Here is a 20,126-nt window from a genome sequence, read left to right as displayed (position 1 = left end):
TTGCGTTAGAAAACAAATTGTTTTTTACTTTATGCCTGTTATGTGTAAATAAGAAAGAAGGAAGAAAAAAGAAAGAAAACAAATGTTGAGAAAATTCTGACGCACATTGTTTCCAAAATATTTTATGCATGCAATAGAAAATGACGATATTACTATGACGGATGATGACGGACAACGATAATGATAATAATGATCATAATTTTCCAAAAAAAAAAAAAAGAACCTCAACACAATAGATTGTATTTTTATATACAATTGTTACAAATAAAAAGAAACAAAGGGTCATATATATATATATATAATATATATACCACCAAAATCCTAGTCAATGTATGAAGGAAATGTTACCAATATATTATTACTATTAATTATTATTTATTAATTAATTAATTATTACTACGTGTTACGTTTCAATCTGTCGTTCTCATTCAACGAACAGAAAAAATTTATTGGAATAAAATTATTTTACGTAATCTTATCGATAATACATGGGTTCTTCATTTTTCTTTTCTTTTCTTTTTTGTTTTGTTTTTGTTTTTTTTTTTTTGTATCCTTCACGCATAATATAAAAAATGTTTAGACATATGAACACGATAATATTACATGACGTAATTTATTTGTTTCTTTTTTTCTTTACGCGTTATTTGTATGAAATAACAAATTTTCTCTCTCTCTCTCTCTCTCTCTCTCTCTCTCTCTCTCTCTCTCCTATTGCATTTTTTATGTAAAATAGTTGAACTTTTGGTATTTTATTTACCATTTACCACCTTTCTTCTTTTTCTTTTGCTGAACCTTACGTTGTTGTTGACGTGGTCCAGAAACTTCCACGGCAGTATTGTGACGAGGATTCGGTGAAGGTTTCGCATTGGTCGGCATTTTTGTAATATCACTGAAAGTTTTCAAACAAATATAATTAAATATTAAATACATTAATACTTGAATTATTTTATCTTGTATAAATGTTGTTTACGTACTATAGATCACTTGCACCAGTTGCTGCACCTTGTGTACCCTTCATCGTAACATCTCGATTTCTTCTATCTCGTTTTTTTCTAAAACCACTACGCTCATGCCTTGGTAACCATCTTTCAGGATCGGGAGGAACATTAGGATCATAATTCTTAGGTAATTTTCCTTTACGTTTACGAATCTTACGTTTCTTCAATGTCTGATCTACTACTGGTTTACTAAAAATAAATGCAAAATAATAAATGCATATATAAATAAATAAATGAAAATTTCATAGAAATAAATATGTAATGAAATATTACAAACCCTGGCGAAGGTTCTATTTTCTTTCGTACAACTTTTGTACCAATAATCCAATTGCTACTTTCTAAAGCATCGACATCTATAGTCTCAGCAAGATCGTGCAAAGGTGGTAACCTTTTGTACAAAAGATTAGCTTTAGTTGGACAAAATTGTACATAAGCTACTACTAATTGTGCCAAAGTTTTCGTATCTGATGGAGAGGCATCTACTAATTCTTGTAATATGTCAGCAGCAACTTGAATTTCTCCACCACGTAGGTAAAAGTCGGCAGCTTGTCGCCATAAATCACCTAAATTCGTTGTAGTATCCTAAAATGAAAATAATTTATTTATCTCATACATTTTAAACGTTGAAATTAGTAGTCTTTTATATTGTAAACTTATACCTTATGTTTTTTGTAATAATTTACTGCATTTTTCAATACAGCCGATGCTCTATCCCTATTATTGTCTGCCATATGAAGTGTAACAAGTGCACTAACTATACCAGGCAACGATTTGTCAGATTCCGACAAATTTTCGAGTATATTAATCGCCTCATTTCTTTCGCAATGACTTAAAAGAAGTTGTACAGCCACTAATTTCATTTGCAATTCCTTTTCAGCAGTCGCGTATTCCAATAACAATTTAGCTGCTTCTAGAGCTTTACCATCCTTGCTAAATTGAATAGCTTTGACAAGCATTGCATCTGCTGCTAATGCTGGATAATCCTTAGCAAGTTTATTACACAATTGTTGACATTGTTCTCCCTATAAAAGAAAATTTAATTTATAATATACAAAACCATAATCGATGTGTAATATTTTAAATACTCTTACCTGATCCGTATACAAAGCTAATAAACATTGATTGTATGCAATAGTTCTTCTTTGTTTCGAAGTCAACTTATGTTCCAAACTTTCATGTGTTGCACTCTTCATTCTCTTCTTACTATCAAAAACATTTTGATCTTTATTCAAACAAACAAGATTATTACTCGCCACTGCGACAAGTGCTATGTCATCGGGCTTAGATTTCAAAGCAGCCGTGTATAAAGCTTGTGCTTCTTTCTCACGTCCTTGAAGTTGCAAACAGCAACCGAGTTGTACTCTGATAATACCAAGTTCGTTTTCTATTTCTTCTTCCCCAGTTCCATCCTCTTCTAAACCTTCTTTACACATTTTCTCAGCAGTTTTCAATTTTTTCTCAGCTTCCACTAACATACTTTTATCATTCGTACTTCCTAAAGCAATCAATTGACAAGCCGCGTTGTATGTCAACTCATAAGTATCCTTTTGTGATGATAGAAGTTCTGTAGACTAAAAAATTATATTAAATAAGATTAGATGATTTGATTAATAGAAATTTTATGAGTAATATTCATAATCCTCACTGAATCTTCATTTGTAAGATTAACAAGAACTGCAGCCAAATTAGTTTCTCTCTCTTCTTCGTAATCATCATCAGAATTTTTAATAATGTCTCTGTAAATGGCGAAACATTCCTTATATTTTTCCAATCGATACAATATTTGTGCTTTCAACTCTTTTACTTTTAACGAAGGATTTTGTATGCCTTCGACAACCTTTAATGCCTCAGCTACCTGATTTAAACGATACAGACAATAAGCTTTCTCAAAGTCAAGATTTCTGAAAAAAGAAACAAACTCAATTAAACTTGTAATAGGAATAAGAATATTGTATTGTAAGTAGAATTTAAATGACATCTTCATACATTGCCAAATTTTGATTTTTTGTTATTAACTGCAATCCTTCATTAAACTTTGATAACTGGATATAACAGATGACTCTACAGTGGAACGCAGCTTTCTCATCTTGAGAAATACCTAAAACTAAAATAAAAGGAATAAATAAATTGATTTAAATAAAAAAAATAGAAAATTGTGTGTATAGGTTAGAAATTTTTTTTTTACGTTTTTTTTTTTTAACTTGGATAATAAACAATTGAATAAAGGATTTCTTTGACGTTATTTAATAATTAATTAATAGTAACACGTGTAACATATGTGTGTTTTATACAAAAAAAAAAAAAATATAAGTTAAAGGTTATATAGTAACCAAATGTTGTGGTGGCATTTAAACATTAGATTAGTATAATTAAAGAAACATATTATAGTTTGAATAATACGTACTTCTATTAGCTGTTTTTAATGCTCTTTCATAATCCCCATTTTGTCCTAATTTCTTTAATTCCGCGTACAACGCTGAAATATTACTTTCTTTCGAACTCATACTGTCCACCTGACAAATGCGACAACGTGGAACTTACAATGGATTGGATTGGATAGTATAAGATATTCAAATATACTTTCCATACGATTTTCAATCATTCTCAATACTTCAATAATAATTTAAATAATTTATATTTAAACAAAAACAATTATACATATGTTTGCATAGGTTGGTCTACAATATTAATAAATAAGCATATATATATATATATATATATATATATATATATATATATATATATACCTATTCACTTAAAATAAATTGATTTCATATGTCATACTGCAAGAGACATGTTGCTATTGAATTTTATATTATAATAGTATATTATAATAATATAATATATAAATTATATATTATAATATACCTTATATAAGGTGTTTCAATTTTGTTCAGCATATTTTTATTACCATATTCAACGAGTAAAAATAAATAAAAAAAAATGTTATACAAACTTGAGCTCATAAATATTTTATTAAAAAATTATAACAAAAATAATTGGTACACCCTGTATGTTCACATATGCATGTTTGCACTTTCAAAGGGGATTTCTTTTTACATGTAAATATTATTTTTTTTTAAATTTAGATATATGAGTTCATTGTTTGATTATAAAGAAGCAGATTTGATTTCATAAGAAAGGAGTTTTTAAAAATAGGAATAAACTTATGTTTTATGATAAAATATTGTGCTTTATTTGAAAAACAATTATAAGGTATTTATTAGTATTGTAATTATCAATTTACAATTAATTATTTGCATATATATATATATATATATATATATATATATATATTATGTCGAAAGTATGAATAATATATATTGATTATTTTAATTACAATATTTAATAATAATATTTAATTTAATATGATGAATTTCTTATTTTCTAAGAAACACTTCATCAGATTGCCTCCTTTCTCGCAGACATTAGCGCCACCTGAAACATATTGATAACGTTATTTCATTGGTTCGTATCAATGACCGCAAAAGAAAGAGATTTATGAATGTAAACAAAATATCTTTCATTGATTACAGTTTAATAAAGTCAACAGCGTTAATTATTAATGATAATTTTAATAAGTAAATTATAAATATAATACTAACCAAGATTTTTACATTTCTGGAAAACTTCATCAGCTTTCTCTTTGGGAATACTGCTTGGTAATTTTGCATATAAAACTTCTTCGTTAAGGTTTCCTTCTGGACTTAGCTATTAAAAGACAACAAAAGAAACAAGAAATAGAAATTTTATTAACGTTACATAGATATAAAAAAAAAGAATAAAATTTCCTGTTGTTTTTTCAATTTGTTAGAGATTACTTACAATGGCCATTTTCTTTAAAAAGCAAGCAGCGAAACAGGCTAATTTTTCATCACCCTCAGCGATGTTTCCATTCTTTGCATTTTCCACGATTGCTTAAAAAAACAAAGAAAATAAAACTGCATTGTATTTTACAGAAGTTAACAAGAAAATGAAGCAATTGATATATGAATTTGCAAAGAAGTTAGTTTCCTTTTAGAAAAGATCAAATATTTTATAATTACCAGCATCTACACCAGTTTCAGCTATACAAGAATCCTTATATTCCTTAAGTTTGGCTTTTTGTTCATCGGTGAGTGCCTAATATTAAACAATATTTTCATAATTTGATTTATGTTATCAAAATTAATCTCACGTTTAGCAATACAGGATGGTTCAAAATAACTTACAATCATTTTCAGAACTTACAACTTTGTAAAGTATTATTTGTCTTTATAAATGTTAAATTAATTGTAATTTTTTAAAATACTACATTGACAAAACTAATAGACAAATGTATTTCGGAAAAAATATTCAAAAGGGCCGTCTTATACATTTAATAAAAAGATCAAAAGGTTTTTTTAACAGTTTGAAAAATATCTGCATACTTCTTCAAGTCATTATTTCAAGTTATTGCATTTTGAATAATCTTATATAAAGAATATAAAAATAATGAAATTATCTTACCAATGCACCAACGAAGAGAGCAATCGTAAAAACAACGATGATTTTCATATTGATAGATGATACTTTTGTCGAGATCGAGGTCTGAAGTTTACTGAACGATCCATGAATCTTCTCTTCTCTTTTTATAGTAAACTGCTCGATCGTAAATTGTATAATCATCAAATGACTGCTGTTGTCTTCTTATAGTCTTTTAATGGGGGGATGTATTTGATTGAAGAAATAAAAAAAAAGAAAGAAGAAGAAGAAGAGGAAAAAGAAAAAGAAAAAGAAAAAGAAAAAGAAAAAGAAAATCTAATTTTGCTTACATATCCTGTGAATAATCATCGAATATTTTATTCTGACGTATAATTAATTACGTTACGTATTCTTACGTATATATATATAATATATTATATATTATTACTATATATATTACTATTATATTAATTGGTTACGTATTCTTACGTATATATAATATACTTACATCATTTTATTTATTTTCCTAAAATACACACAATAATTTTTATTATTTATTGCTATTTTTGAAAACAAAACAAAAAATACATCATTTTTATAATTAAATTATTAATTTAATAACAAAATTGTTTATTATTTAACAAAATTCACGAAAGAATTTTAATTGATTTCTAACGGTAATGAAAGATAAAAAATACATTATAGATTCATCGAAAGAATAACCGAAGATTTTTTAAGACATTCAAATTAGTTTTTGCATTCATTAAAATAAGAGTTATATGAATTGTGTGTTTAAAACTGGTTTTTACCTTGAAAGTAATTAATCAAAGTCTGAATATGATTAGGGCCTTTTTTAACATTGTTTTCTTTCCAAATTTTTATTCTACAACTGAACAGTTATTATTGTAAATTTTTATTTAATTAATTAATTCATTATTTTAAATAATATCTCTGTAAATTTTATTATATACATTTTTTATTATATAACATTTTCCAAAGTATATTTTTACAATTTGAAAAATATTCTAGAATAATAATGTATTTAATCGGAGCATAATTGCATAAACAATTATTATTATCCATGGACTTTGAAATCAATTTTTGTATGCAATACAATTGTAGAAATTATCTGCTGATATTGCACTTTAGATTTTTCTTTTTAATAGTTTTCGAGGAAAGCATTTAAATGATAATTAAATGGCAAATATATATATATATATTACATATATGAGATACAATCTCATATTTTTTATTTTCTTTTTATCTCTTTGTTTAAATGAATTATGTATACGTGTGTAAACATATGTGTTATATATGTGAGTAGTATGTTTGTGTGTGTTATTTACTCATATGGTAATATTGCTGGTAATAGTTCACTGGCGCCCTCTATGTCAAATGATAGAAACTATCAATCTTATCGAGGGTTACTTATAGTTTACTTCTATGTTAGGTTATGTTGTCTTATAATAAGATAATATTTGTTATATATGAAACAGTGTAAAAATCAATTAAACAATACGTATTGCATTATAAAGTGAAATTTGATAAAATGCCATCAAGGGCAGAGTGCATAAACATAATGCCATTCCAAGATACTCAATACAATTGGACAGATGATTTACCTGTTTGTAAGCAATCTGGTATGTATTTTAATATTTATATTAAATTACTTTTGTAGCATTTAAATAATATTTCCAATAATATTTTATTTTTATTCTTATCATATTTAAGTATCATTATGTGTGTGAAAAAGATTGATTATCTATTTAATAATACAATGAATATTTATTATACATATCTATTATATTTCAAGTGACATTAAAAATAACATTTGTAATATTTGATCATTTAAAGGTGTCGGATTTTCAACTAATCAAATTTATCGCGAGGATGGATATCGTCAAGAAGAGCATCCATTCGAAGATCGTAGCTTTCATTGCAAATACGATGATACAACTTTTCTCTATGGTGTATTCGATGGTCATGAAGGAACAAAAGCTGCTAATTTTGCGATGCAAAGAATGGCAGCAGAAATTTTACTTGGACAATTAAACGGTAAATTTACCGATGAGGAAATAAAGGAAGTTCTTAGGTAAATATTCTCAATAATAATAATAATAATAATTGGACTAAATATAATTAAATGTAACTTTGTATTCTGTTTTAGACAAGCATTTATATCGGTGGAACGTGGATATTTAGATTCCATAGGTGATTTGTTAGCAGAACGCACAAGTTTACAATTTGATATTCCTGATGGTTTGAATTCCTATGAAACGTATCAAAAATTTCCTCACTTGGTTAGTAATATTATTTTATTCGTTAAAAATATTACCTTTCATATAGATTAATACATGTAAGTAGTTTATTCATAGGTCGACAAATTAAATTCATTAAATTGTGAATTGTCGGCGGGAACAAGTGCAGTTGTTGCACTTGTTTATAGTGGTAGATTATATGTCGCAAATGTTGGAGACAGCAGAGCATTATTATGTAAAACTGATGACAATCAAGTATTAAGAGTTATTCAGTTAAGTGTCGATCATGATTTACGTAATGAAGATGAACTTCTACGGTTATCTCAACTTGGTTTAGACACAGATTCTATCAGACAAGGTGTGTTCATTATTTAAAAAAGAGAAGACACACGTATGTAAATTATGTATATAGTATAACGAATCTGTTTCAGAATAATTATTAAGAGCTGTCTATGATATTTAAGGTTCTCACCTTGGAAATCAAGAAAATACACGTTGTCTTGGAAATTATCTTGTTAAAGGTGGATATAGAGAATTTGAAGAATTATCATCTGCCAAGGCAGAGCCTATTATAGCAGAACCAGAAATTCATGGTGGAATAGAATTAGATGATTCATGCAGATTTCTATTACTCATGTCTCGTGGACTCTATAAATCATTGGAAGAAGCAACAGGAACCGATCAAGTTAATAAAGAATTAGCTCTTATGGCTGTTGAACAGGTATTTGTTATAATAATTTATATTACATCTTAAAATTTCATTTGTGCGAATATAAAATCTTATATCAATTTTAGTTTCGCGTTCAATCAACTTTAACGGGTGTTGCTCAAGCTGTAGTAGATAAAATAGTAAGAATTCACCATGACGTTAATATGAGTAACTCGCAAAGTACTTTAACAACTAGTAAACGAGACGACATTACACTTCTCGTACGAAATTTCAATTTTCCTCTACCACATGCTTTAAAAAGTCCAACGGGTCAAGCGGTAAGATTCAATCCAATAGTTCAAACAGTACCAATGTGTACATTAACAGACAACGATGATTGTTCTAATACAAGTTCGGTTGCTATGGAAAGTAATTTTGATATATCAACTAGCGAAACATCGACTGCGTCTGATTTAACTTCGTCTAGTGCAAGACCGGCGGATAGAAACGCGAGAATAAAATCTTATGTTAATTTTTCGGAATATTTCGAAAATGTAGAAAAGAGAAAGAAAGAGGGAACATTACCAGAAGGTATTAATTTTTAGTATTGTAATATAAAAGTAGAATCAAAGATATTATTTTAGATATTTAAAATATACTTCAGCTTTGTATATTGCCTGCCATATTTTTGTGTTCATTATTCTATTTCTTTTCATTATAAAATATATCTCATAAAAGAAATGATCGAAAGAATAAAACAGAATTTTCATATATTTATTGTCTAATAATTTACTTATTATTTATTTAGTTGCACATATATAAACTGCATAATGAACAGTCAGTCAAAGTGGTATAATAATTTATTTGACGATGTAATTCATAAAACATTTTTTTTTTTTTTCACAAGTATTTCGTAGGCATAGTTTTCAATCTTTCAAATGCTGCTTTTTCAAGACATTCTCTGTGATCGGGATGTGCTATTTGAATTAAGGCATTAGCTCGTTGTCGTAACGTTTTACCAAATAATTGAGCAATACCATGTTCGGTAACTACATAATGAACGTGCGCTCTTGTAGTAACAACTCCGGCACCTACAATTTATTTATTTATTCTAATAACTATATTTGTTCAGGTAATCTCTATTTTAAATAAAAGAAAATGATTTGAGTATTTTTTATAGTGTACCAAGTTTTAATACAGCTTGTATTTTGCTTTCTCCTTTGCTCGTGATAGATGGAAATGCTATAATAGATTTTCCTCTACCGTCTTGACCTATTGCAGCACCACGTATAAAATCTAGTTGACCACCAAAACCAGAATACATTTTACAACCCAAACTATCGGAGCATACTTGTCCGGTAAGGTCCATTTCAATGCAAGAATTAATTGCAGTCATTCTTGGCTGCATCGATATAACTCGAGTATCATTAACGTAATTAATTGCTAGCATTTCTATTTGGACAAAACATTGTTCATTTTAAAGATCATATTTCTTATTTAAACAAACAAACAATATGATTGAATATATTTAAGCTTACCAACGAAAGGATTGTTATGTAAAAAATCGTAGAGCCTTTTAGTACCGATTCCTAATGAACAAACTAAACGTCCCCTATGTTTGAGTTTATATTTATTTGTTATAATTCCTCTTTCAACAAGATCTACTATCGTATCACCAATTATTTCCGAATGTACACCGAGATCTTTATGATTAGCCAAAGCACAGAGTACAGCATCAGGAATATTTCCAATACCAAGTTGTAATGTTGCACCATCTTCGACCAATCTTTGTGCTATGAATTTACCAATTTCTAATTCGATCTCATTAGGAGGAGTACTGGCTATACAAGGTAAGGGGCAATCATATTTGACTGCCCAATCTATATGACTGGCATGTATAACGGTGTCACCAAATGTTCTAGGCATGTGTTCATTAACTTGTGCTAAAAACAATGAAAATAATTCAAATGGAGATAATATAAAATAATAATAATAATAATAATAATATTTGTTTACTCTACCAACCAATTATAACTTTGGCTGTGCAAATAGCTGCTCGTGTACAATCGACGCTAACACCAAGCGAACAAAATCCACGTGGATCGGGTGCACTGACGTGTATCAAAGCAACATCGGGTACAATTCTTTGCTCATAAAAGAGTTTTGGTGCTTCGTGTAAAAATAATGGAATACAATCTGCTCTACCTTCGTTGACAGCATCTCTAACGTTTGCACCAATGTAAAAACTAATTGATCTAAAATGTTCTGAAGAAATATATGCAATGACATTTATCAAATTGAATTAGGAAATAATAATGATGAATATTTCATGAACTTTTGGTACTTTCAAATTCAGGATTGGCAAAGGGTGCATCTCCCTCCAAACCCATGTGTATTAATCTAACACCACGTAAATTATTACAGACACCATGTTCAGTCATTGCTCTTATTAACTCCAACGGAGTTGCTGCACCTCCTTGTATAAATACTAAATGTTCTGAAACAATATAAGTCCATTGATGCATAATTAGACAGATAGTCAGAACTATTAATTAATTAACGTGACATAATTTATTATAGTTTCATAATATTCAAAATAATAATAATAACATAGTTTACCTGAATTTATTATTTTGATAGCATCTTCGACGCAAACCCATCTTGGGCAACGTTTTAAAGGTTGAAATGGTTCCCGTATATACCTCAAACCACATAAATTAAACGGTTTTGCTGGTCGCAATTTGTTAAAAGTTGAATCCAAATTTCGAAACATTTTTCACGATCACGAGATATAAATGAAATATATAAATATATATATATGTTATAAATAATAATGATAGATTAATTATGTCAATAATAAAGATTTCATTAATTTTATACGGCACAATTGATTATGCCCTATAATAACATTTAAATTTAGATAATTCATGCTCTAAAATTCTATCAATGACAGACGTAAATATTCCAAGATTTAAACCGTTGCCATCTCCACGATTGCTATTTGAAAATCGTGTCTAACGATATTTGATTTTTCATATATGATCATAGTAGGCTTATTGTAATATTTCAATAGCAATTTTTAGACCGATTAAACTCGATTTATTTCTTTATTATTATTATTTAAAAAAAATTATTCTAAATAAAGAAAAAAATCTTAAATCTTAGATTAAAAAAAAGTAAATGAAATTATATTTTATCGTTAATTTACAAAAATATTCTCTATAATACATTAATATTTCTTTTGAAAGAGAAATATAACAACAACAGCTATAAGTAAAAGAACATTAACATAATCAAATTATTTCCTTTTTGTATTTTTTTTTCTTTTTCTTTGTTTCATTTTCTTTTCGAATACAATAAATTTGTCCATTTGTTGTTACAATTAATATATGTAAATAAATATCTAAAAATTGTATATAAAAAATGATTTACATGGAAATTATTTTTCTTATAGTGCTTTTTCATTCAAATGTCTATAATTTAAGTTTTTAGAATTGCTTATTGTATAATTATTGTTTTAAAATTTAGTATTGTCTGTGTAGATATTTTAGAATAATTGTTTTAAAATTTAAACGTTTAAATTCGCTGTTTAGATTTCTTGCCAGCAGCAAATGTGATATATTTTTTTTAAAGATTTCTGGCACTCGAACGATTAATATATAACAAAAATTCCTAAACAATGTTTGTACGAATCACATTATAATTTAATGTGAATAAAAGCTGTACACTTTTTTTCATTTTTAAAACTCTTATAATATTTATCTCTATTCAATAAAAAAATATTAGAAAGAGAAAAAAAAGGAATCTAGAGACACAATTAATGTTGGTAAATTATACTATAAGTATGCATTTATATATATATATATATATATATATATATGTATAATTTTCCATGTAAATTGTTGTTTAATTTATGGCGCTGGCATTACTTTTAAACGTTCGAAAGCAGCTTTTTCTAATGCTTCTCTGTGATTAGGATGAGCAATTTTAATTAATTCGTATGCTCTTTGTTGTAGACTTTTGCCAAATAAACATGCAATTCCATGTTCGGTCACGATGTAACGAACAACTGCTCTGTTAGTAACAACGCCAGCACCTGTTAACAAATTGATCAATATTAATCAAATAATAATATGATACTAGTAATTTATTGTTTTATCAAACCAAGGACTTACCTAATTTTAATACTGGCACAATTTTGCTATCACCTTTGCTAGTTAGTGATTGTAAAGCTATGATCGGTTTTCCACAACCATCATCTGACATTGCTGCTCCACTAATGAAATCTAATTGACCACCGAAACCTGAATACATTCTAGTTCCAATACTATCAGAACAAACTTGACCAGTAATATCAACTTCTATGCAAGAATTGATTGCAGTCATTTTAGGTTGTTTAGAAACTATTTTTGGATCGTTAACATAATCTACCATTAACATTTCTGTAAAATCAAACATTTTTATAATGATTATCAAATGATTACATTAAGTAAGTAAGTAGTTAATTAAAAAAATGTTTAAACGTACCTATAAAAGGATTATCGTGCATAAATTTATACAATTCTTCAGTACCGATACAAAATGATCCTACGATACGACCCTTATGCATACTCTTTTGATTATTTGTTATACATCCTTTGTTAACAAGTGCCAAAACACCGTCGCTGAACATTTCACTATGAATACCTAGATCTTTGTGATTAGTTAAATTTGATAGCACTGCATCTGGAATGCTACCAATACCCATTTGCAATGTAGCACCGTCCACAACTAAATTTTCAGCTATATTTTTTCCAATTTGTTCTTCTTCCTTCGAACGTTTAGTCACAGGATGCGTTGGCAATGGGGCATTGTGTTGAACGGCAAAATCTATATGACTGACGTGTATTATTGCATCTCCAAATGTTCTTGGCATATTTTTATTTACTAATGCTGTAAAAAAAAAAAATTTGAATTTTCAATAACATAGAAAAAGATGAATAAAAGTTAATAAAATTTATTGATAATTTACCTATGATTTGTTTAGAATTACTCATAGCAGACCGTACACAGTCAACGCTAGTTCCAAGAGAACAATAACCATGAGAATCGGGTGGACTGACATGAATTAAAGCAATATCGGGTTTTATATAGCCCCGTTTAAATAACTTTGGAATTTCATGTAGATATATAGGAATACAATCTGCATTACCCTGATTAACTGCCTTCCTTACATTGCCACCAATGAATAAACTCACTGATCTAAAATGCTCTATGTACAAATGAAGTTTTCCTTTAGAGATCATCAATGCGTTACATTAGCTTATACTTTTCTTATTGATGACGATTCACTAATATTTCACAATGAGTTTTTACAGACTTTTTTTTTTTTTCTTTTAAATACTATATCGTCAAACATAACTCGATTTGAATTTGGTTTTTTTTAATTTTTTATTTTTTATTTTGTAAAAATAATTATGACCCAGTCAGCTTCATACTTGCGTTCTCTGGTAAAGCAAATGGTGCAGGTCCTTCTAGATGCATGTGATATAAACGTACATTTCTCACGTCACACCGTACTCCATAATCAGTCATTGCTCTCAATAATTCACTTGGTGTAGCTGCTGCTCCTTGAGAAAATACTACTTGTTCTAGAACATATAATAAATATATTTATATATATATATATTTATATATTTTTTATTTCATACGTTCAGTTGTTTTGATATCTTAAAGCAAGTATAAAACTGTAGTGTTCATAAATGTATGTTTACGTATATGTCTACATATATACATAGATATTTACGTATATGTGTCAAGGCTTAATATGCAAATTTATACAGACACAAATAGATACATATGTTCAAATTTCATTCTATCAAATCGATACGAAATATTATTTCAAAATGAGATTATTATTTGTCTCCTAAGCCCCAGATAAAAGGGTGGATTCGAGGGCGAGGCTAGCAACCTACCCTCAATAAAAAACAAATAATTTTACCAACTGTTTAATTAGGAATAACAGGACGAAGTCCTAAGAAGAAAAAGAAGAAGAAAAAGATTCTTCATTGTTCGTGATAAAAAACAAATTGTTGAAAAATTCTATCGGTAGTTAATTGACTTTAACTTAACGTTGATTGAATTATCATTATTTTATTTATATATTTTTAATTAATTCACATAGAATATTATATGAAAATATAATTCGTATCAATATTTTTGTTCACCACTGCAATTTAAATTGGTATGATGATAATAGAGTCTACTTATGTATATATATATATATATATATATCCGGTCAATTGAAAATGATTACCTATTAAAATACTCTAGCGTGTTTCTATTTTTTTTCTTATCATTTATTTTAATACAGTAAATAAATTTGTGAATATTTTTGAGTGTCTTCTTTATCTTTTAAACCATAAATAATTTAATATATAAAAAAGTGAATTTTTATGTATAACCGATAATGGAAAATTAAAGAAAAATAACTTAATTGATTAAGAAAAATATTGAAACGATAATATTTTGTGTAATACATCTTATCAATGTTATATACGACTATAATAAATAATATTGGACTTTGTCTCCTGATTAATATTATAATCGAAAAACATTTTCTTTAGAACCTTAACAAAGGAAAACACAATCCATTTGATTTAATTAAGTATAATAATAAATTAAATAATTATTTATGATAATTTATGGTAGAACAAATAGATGGAAACTAGTGAACATTATTTTTTTTTATCTACTTTTTCTTTTTAATTAACAAAATTTTATCTCATTTTGAATAATTGAAATATATAATATTATCAAAGAGAAAATAATGAACAATTTTGATACTACAATATGTACATTTGATAAGCCCAAATGAAACAGATGTTTAAACGTAAATAATATTGTAGCTTGTGCAGTGACTACGTTTGTTCTGATCGATATTCTTAAGCATGTAGACATTATTGATTATTCTCCAACTGCATCATATTTCTCCCCAAGTATCAATTAATTTTTCATATAAATTTAATTCAAACGTTTAATCGATTACATTTAAAATAACAAATTGAATATCGATCATTGGGTATTTAAACAGCATGTTGATATATACATCAGTGTTATGGGGTTACTCATACTTTCCATAAATGCAACAATACAAATGATTTAATCCACTAATTATAAATGTTTGCATTCCAATTAAAATATATTAAATATGTGGATAAAAGTAAAAAATATTGTTAAAAAAAAAAAAATACCATTAATTAACAAATTACCTGAATCAAGATTGGCTTGCTCAATAGCTTCATCAGCAGTTTTAAGCCAACAAGGTTCCTTTCCTGGTATTGGCATTGACGGTTCATTTACATAGGTAAAATAGTTTTTCTTTATAGCTGGTAGACAAGAAATTCTTGTTGTAGATGTAGTCATAGAAGTTAGGGCTTTTGTCAAACCGGTTAAACGTTTAATTGCTGCCATTGTGTTCAATTCAATTTAGTCTTCGTTAGTTCGACACAATTTATTTTCTAATAATAATCAAAACAATATGTACATATATATTATTATTCTGTATGTTTATAGGCATAAATAATTATTTTTATGAATATATATATATGTGTGTGTGTGTGTGTACGTGTGTATGCGAACAGATGTCAGTGATTAAAGGCCTGTCAATAAAGAATAACGAAAATCTAACTATTTTAATGTAAAAGAAAGAAGATTATTAAACGAGATAGAACTAGTAAGCTTTGTCACTATGGTTTTATCACGTCACGAAGTTATCTGTCTAATAAGTATAATCGTTTCTTACTCGTTGATATGTATTGTTATAAAAAACTGTTCAAGACCATATCTATCTAGATACTACCATCTCTACTCTCTTCTGCAGTGTATACGTGAACCAGGACCGTATAATCTTGGATTTATCGTATCTATAATTACTAGTACCCTCGGCAAATTTAAAATTTTATCTAAAATACACGACATATCTATTAATTCATTTGATATACACTATTAATTTGAAATAAAAATTAAAGCAACTATGCAATATTCAATATTATTATTTATTTTGACAATTATCGACAAACATTTAATTACAGTTCGAAATCGTTTGAAAATCCCGCCATACCTCGGTCGATAACTTACCTCGCAAACGCATTAAATAATAATGTTATTTATTTCAAACAAATTCTTTCCCATCCCTTAAAAATAAATATACACCTTTTCAAACAATATTAAATAAACAATTTTTACATCGACAGAATTTTCTTCATACCGATAAAAAAGTTTTTTTATCAAAAATTAAAACATACTATGATTTACCTAGTTTGTGACACGTGATCCCACGTGCCTTCTCTTCATCTTTGTCACTCGAAAAATAAAATAACTAATATTTTATTATTTTTATACCTAACTTTCTTTTATCGACTTTAATAATATTAAACTTAAAAAAAGAAATTAATTTTTTTCACGATACAACGTTGACATAGATTAAATCAATTGTAAAAAAATAATAATTTCAAATACCAACGGTACCGTTTCGATCTTACCTATTTTCCCTCCGCTCCCCACTCTTCCCCCTTTCACCTACCCTTCCACTGTCTTTCTTTACATCGACGCAGTAGTATCTTCTGCTACTCAGTGGATTTAACACAGTGTAGGGATATTGTAACCATTTTCGTTGTAAAATAAAAAATGTATTCGAAAAATATTGGCGATCGCCAAGCAACTCAAGAACATGTTTTGGCTGTTTCACGAGATTTCGTATCCCAGCCACGTCTTAGTAAGTAAAATTTATTTGTATAATCAAATTTTATAAAAAAAAAAGTAATCCAAATGAAGAGCATATACCACTTACACTAAACTGGGCGTAGCATTTTAATCGATCCTACGACCAAGTCAGCTGATTTTATATCATTTTATTTATTTATGATTAATTTATATTTACGTTTATCATTTCGTGTGTTTAATAATTGATATAATTTAATTTGATTATTTTGGTGTTTTTTTTTTTTTTTTTTTATAAAAAAATATGTTTTATATCGATCAATTGTGTATTTTCGTAATCGTTCACGCGTCATGTGACTGGATGATTATATGTTGCCCATTAAATTTTAGAATTTTGTTGTATTAATGTCAATAATATTTTTGAGTCTATTCATTTAACTTTATATTTATATAGAATTATGAAAAATATATTTTTATTTAAATTAATTCTATACGAATGACTTAATACATGTTTAACCAAAAGGTTGTCAGATTTAATACAATGATAAGGTAGATTCTATGAAATAAAATGTTTTAAATCTTAACTTGATATTTTTTAATGACAATTATAATTTTTACAGCATACAGAACCGTTTCCGGTGTGAATGGACCATTGGTGATATTGGATGAAGTTAAATTCCCAAAATATGCTGAAATTGTACAATTAAAACTCTCAGATGGATCTTTGCGATCTGGACAAGTTTTGGAAGTTTCTGGTTCCAAGGCAGTGGTTCAAGTATTTGAAGGAACTTCTGGAATAGATGCAAGGAATACTCATTGTGAATTCACTGGTGATATCCTTCGAACACCTGTATCAGAGGATATGTTGGGTCGTGTATTCAATGGATCTGGAAAACCGATAGACAAGGGTCCAACTATTCTTGCTGAAGATTTCTTAGATATCGATGGACAACCTATTAATCCTTGGTCACGTATTTATCCTGAGGAAATGATACAAACTGGAATTTCAGCTATTGATGTTATGAATTCTATTGCTCGTGGTCAAAAGATTCCAATTTTCTCTGCTGCTGGTCTTCCACATAATGAAGTAATGTTATTTCCTTTTTAAATAATTATAAATATACACATTGTTATTCTATATTTATATTTTAACTTGTTATTTTATATTTGAATAGATTGCTGCACAGATTTGTCGTCAAGCTGGTCTTGTTAAGGTACCAGAAAAATCAGTTTTGGACTCTCACGAGGATAATTTTGCCATAGTATTTGCAGCTATGGGTGTAAATATGGAAACTGCGAGATTCTTTAAGCAAGATTTTGAAGAGAATGGTTCTATGGAAAATGTCTGTCTTTTCTTAAATTTAGCTAACGATCCAACTATAGAAAGAATTATTACACCACGTTTAGCATTGACGACTGCTGAATTCTTAGCTTATCAATGCGAAAAGCACGTCTTAGTTATTCTTACCGATATGTCCTCATACGCAGAAGCTCTTAGAGAAGTATCAGCTGCTCGTGAAGAAGTACCCGGTAGACGTGGTTTCCCTGGTTACATGTACACCGATTTGGCAACCATCTATGAAAGAGCTGGACGAGTCGAAGGACGTAATGGTTCCATTACTCAAATTCCAATTCTTACTATGCCCAACGACGATATTACGCATCCTATTCCTGATTTGACTGGATATATTACCGAAGGACAAATCTACGTCGATCGTCAATTACATAACAGACAAATTTATCCACCTATCAATGTACTTCCATCACTTTCTCGTTTAATGAAATCTGCTATTGGCGAGGGAATGACACGAAAGGATCATTCTGATGTTTCTAATCAACTGGTAAGTCTGTTGATTAAAATTAATATTAATTTTATCAATTCGATCAATTTTATCGATACTAAATTTCTTACCCTTTATATAAATAAATCATTATATTTCAGTATGCGTGTTATGCTATCGGTAAAGACGTGCAAGCTATGAAAGCTGTTGTAGGAGAGGAAGCTTTAACACCTGACGATTTACTATATTTGGAATTCTTAACTAAATTTGAGAAGAACTTTATTTCTCAAGGAGGATATGAAAATCGTACGGTCTTTGAATCGTTGGATATTGGTTGGCAATTACTTCGTATTTTCCCTAAGGAAATGCTTAAGAGAATCCCGACCAGTACTCTTGCTGAATTTTATCCGAGAGATTCTCGTCATTAATGTATTATTAAACTTATATGATTTTCAAAAAAAAAAAAAAAAATCTCGTAATGAGTGACTGCTCTAAAACAGTAGGAAGAAAAGATAGATATATATATATATATATTTGCTGATCACAAAGTCAAAACTTTGCAATGCGTTATTGAAAATAATTTATTCTGTTACATAAAAACAAAAAGAAAGAGAAAAAATGCTTTTGAATGAAATATATTCTAATATTATAATAGAAAATCTAATATAACTTTGGTAATGTTAACACATCAATTATTAGAGCGGCGCATTCAAATTATATTTATCAATAGAAACATATACTTTATATAAGATCAAGAAAATAAAACTATGTTGATATATAGAAAGAAGAAAATAAAAAGAAAAATGTTATTTTGTTTTAGATCGTTCATTTTTTCATTCGCAGGAAATTTTTAATTGTAAAGTGTAATATATATATATATAATATTCAATATTGATATACACGTATATATAGTGCTACAGAAGAATGTATCTTTAAACATACTTTGAAAATGTATGCACTTTGTATTATAATAAGAACATTTTGAAATGCCGCTTTTTGTCCATTCCAAAAACGAAAGCTTACATATAACAAGAAAAAAAAACAAAATAAATAATACCTATGTACAGGTAATTAATTCTACAATGTTATGTAAAATATTCTATTGTATTGTTCATAAATGTATAGTGAAGAATAGAAGAAGACTAAGGAAATGTCTTGAAATGTTTTACTCTTAACGTTTTTGTTTTCTTTTTTTCCAAATTTAAGTACGGAATATTAACAAAAATATATTTTCTTTTAAAAAAGGATAAGGAACATTTTATTTATATATCGTATTAAATGTGTATTTAACAAAATA

General features: G+C 27.8%; 6 protein-coding genes and 1 long non-coding RNA gene across 9 annotated transcripts; 3 read left to right on the top strand and 4 right to left on the bottom strand.

The window, feature by feature from the left end:
- Window positions 1-403: 403 nt before the first annotated feature.
- Srp72 (signal recognition particle 72) lies at window positions 404-3,663 on the bottom strand. The gene is made up of 8 exons (XM_015324039.2): window positions 3,403-3,663; window positions 2,985-3,102; window positions 2,644-2,899; window positions 2,090-2,569; window positions 1,658-2,020; window positions 1,276-1,580; window positions 975-1,187; window positions 404-889 (listed from the first exon to the last, which is right to left on the bottom strand). The coding sequence occupies exons 1-8, from the start codon at window positions 3,500-3,502 to the stop codon at window positions 754-756; spliced, it is 1,971 nt and encodes a 656-aa protein (XP_015179525.1). The 5' UTR covers window positions 3,503-3,663; the 3' UTR covers window positions 404-753.
- Window positions 3,664-4,165: 502 nt separating this feature from the next.
- On the bottom strand, window positions 4,166-5,645 carry LOC107067956 (general odorant-binding protein 56d). Its single transcript, XM_015323907.2, has 5 exons — window positions 5,487-5,645; window positions 5,045-5,120; window positions 4,824-4,915; window positions 4,604-4,709; window positions 4,166-4,436 (listed from the first exon to the last, which is right to left on the bottom strand). Exons 1-5 carry the CDS (start codon window positions 5,643-5,645, stop codon window positions 4,357-4,359), a joined length of 513 nt encoding a protein of 170 aa, XP_015179393.2. The 3' UTR covers window positions 4,166-4,356.
- Window positions 5,646-6,842: 1,197 nt separating this feature from the next.
- On the top strand, window positions 6,843-9,121 carry LOC107068031 (TGF-beta-activated kinase 1 and MAP3K7-binding protein 1). The gene is made up of 6 exons (XM_015324030.2): window positions 6,843-7,081; window positions 7,296-7,533; window positions 7,609-7,741; window positions 7,817-8,057; window positions 8,164-8,420; window positions 8,495-9,121. Exons 1-6 carry the CDS (start codon window positions 6,991-6,993, stop codon window positions 8,951-8,953), a joined length of 1,419 nt encoding a protein of 472 aa, XP_015179516.1. The 5' UTR covers window positions 6,843-6,990; the 3' UTR covers window positions 8,954-9,121.
- On the bottom strand, window positions 9,107-11,612 carry LOC107068032 (succinyl-CoA:acetate/propanoyl-CoA:succinate CoA transferase). Its single transcript, XM_015324032.2, has 6 exons — window positions 10,968-11,612; window positions 10,693-10,845; window positions 10,374-10,613; window positions 9,887-10,291; window positions 9,534-9,800; window positions 9,107-9,439 (listed from the first exon to the last, which is right to left on the bottom strand). Exons 1-6 carry the CDS (start codon window positions 11,119-11,121, stop codon window positions 9,249-9,251), a joined length of 1,410 nt encoding a protein of 469 aa, XP_015179518.1. The 5' UTR covers window positions 11,122-11,612; the 3' UTR covers window positions 9,107-9,248.
- On the top strand, window positions 9,580-10,416 carry LOC149031569 (uncharacterized). The gene is made up of 3 exons (XR_016177646.1): window positions 9,580-9,706; window positions 10,064-10,198; window positions 10,271-10,416. It is a non-coding gene; the product is annotated as an uncharacterized LOC149031569 (long non-coding RNA).
- Window positions 11,613-12,203: 591 nt separating the features above from the next.
- On the bottom strand, window positions 12,204-16,281 carry LOC107067987 (succinyl-CoA:acetate/propanoyl-CoA:succinate CoA transferase). 3 transcript variants are annotated; one of them, XM_015323963.2, is made up of 7 exons: window positions 16,132-16,281; window positions 15,599-15,847; window positions 13,826-13,978; window positions 13,360-13,599; window positions 12,876-13,280; window positions 12,524-12,790; window positions 12,204-12,444 (listed from the first exon to the last, which is right to left on the bottom strand). In XM_015323963.2, exons 2-7 carry the CDS (start codon window positions 15,798-15,800, stop codon window positions 12,260-12,262), a joined length of 1,452 nt encoding a protein of 483 aa, XP_015179449.1. In that variant the 5' UTR covers window positions 15,801-15,847; window positions 16,132-16,281; the 3' UTR covers window positions 12,204-12,259. The 3 variants fall into 3 exon arrangements, with proteins under 3 accessions (XP_015179449.1, XP_089031716.1, XP_015179450.1); XM_089175590.1 differs by lacking the exon at window positions 16,132-16,281 and adding an exon at window positions 15,955-16,125; XM_015323964.2 differs by lacking the exon at window positions 16,132-16,281 and adding an exon at window positions 16,018-16,100.
- Window positions 16,282-16,937: 656 nt separating this feature from the next.
- Vha55 (V-type proton ATPase subunit Vha55) lies at window positions 16,938-20,004 on the top strand. Its single transcript, XM_015323962.2, has 4 exons — window positions 16,938-17,103; window positions 17,669-18,135; window positions 18,224-18,889; window positions 18,991-20,004. Exons 1-4 carry the CDS (start codon window positions 17,016-17,018, stop codon window positions 19,255-19,257), a joined length of 1,488 nt encoding a protein of 495 aa, XP_015179448.1. The 5' UTR covers window positions 16,938-17,015; the 3' UTR covers window positions 19,258-20,004.
- Window positions 20,005-20,126: the final 122 nt, after the last annotated feature.

This window comes from Polistes dominula, unplaced genomic scaffold (assembly GCF_049000335.1).
Source record: "Polistes dominula isolate Pdom_NZ unplaced genomic scaffold, Pdom_raw_medaka contig_17, whole genome shotgun sequence".
Taxonomy (NCBI): Eukaryota; Metazoa; Arthropoda; class Insecta; order Hymenoptera; family Vespidae; genus Polistes; species Polistes dominula.
Note: the sequence above shows the minus strand (reverse complement) of the source record. Positions and strands in the feature narration are given on the sequence as shown.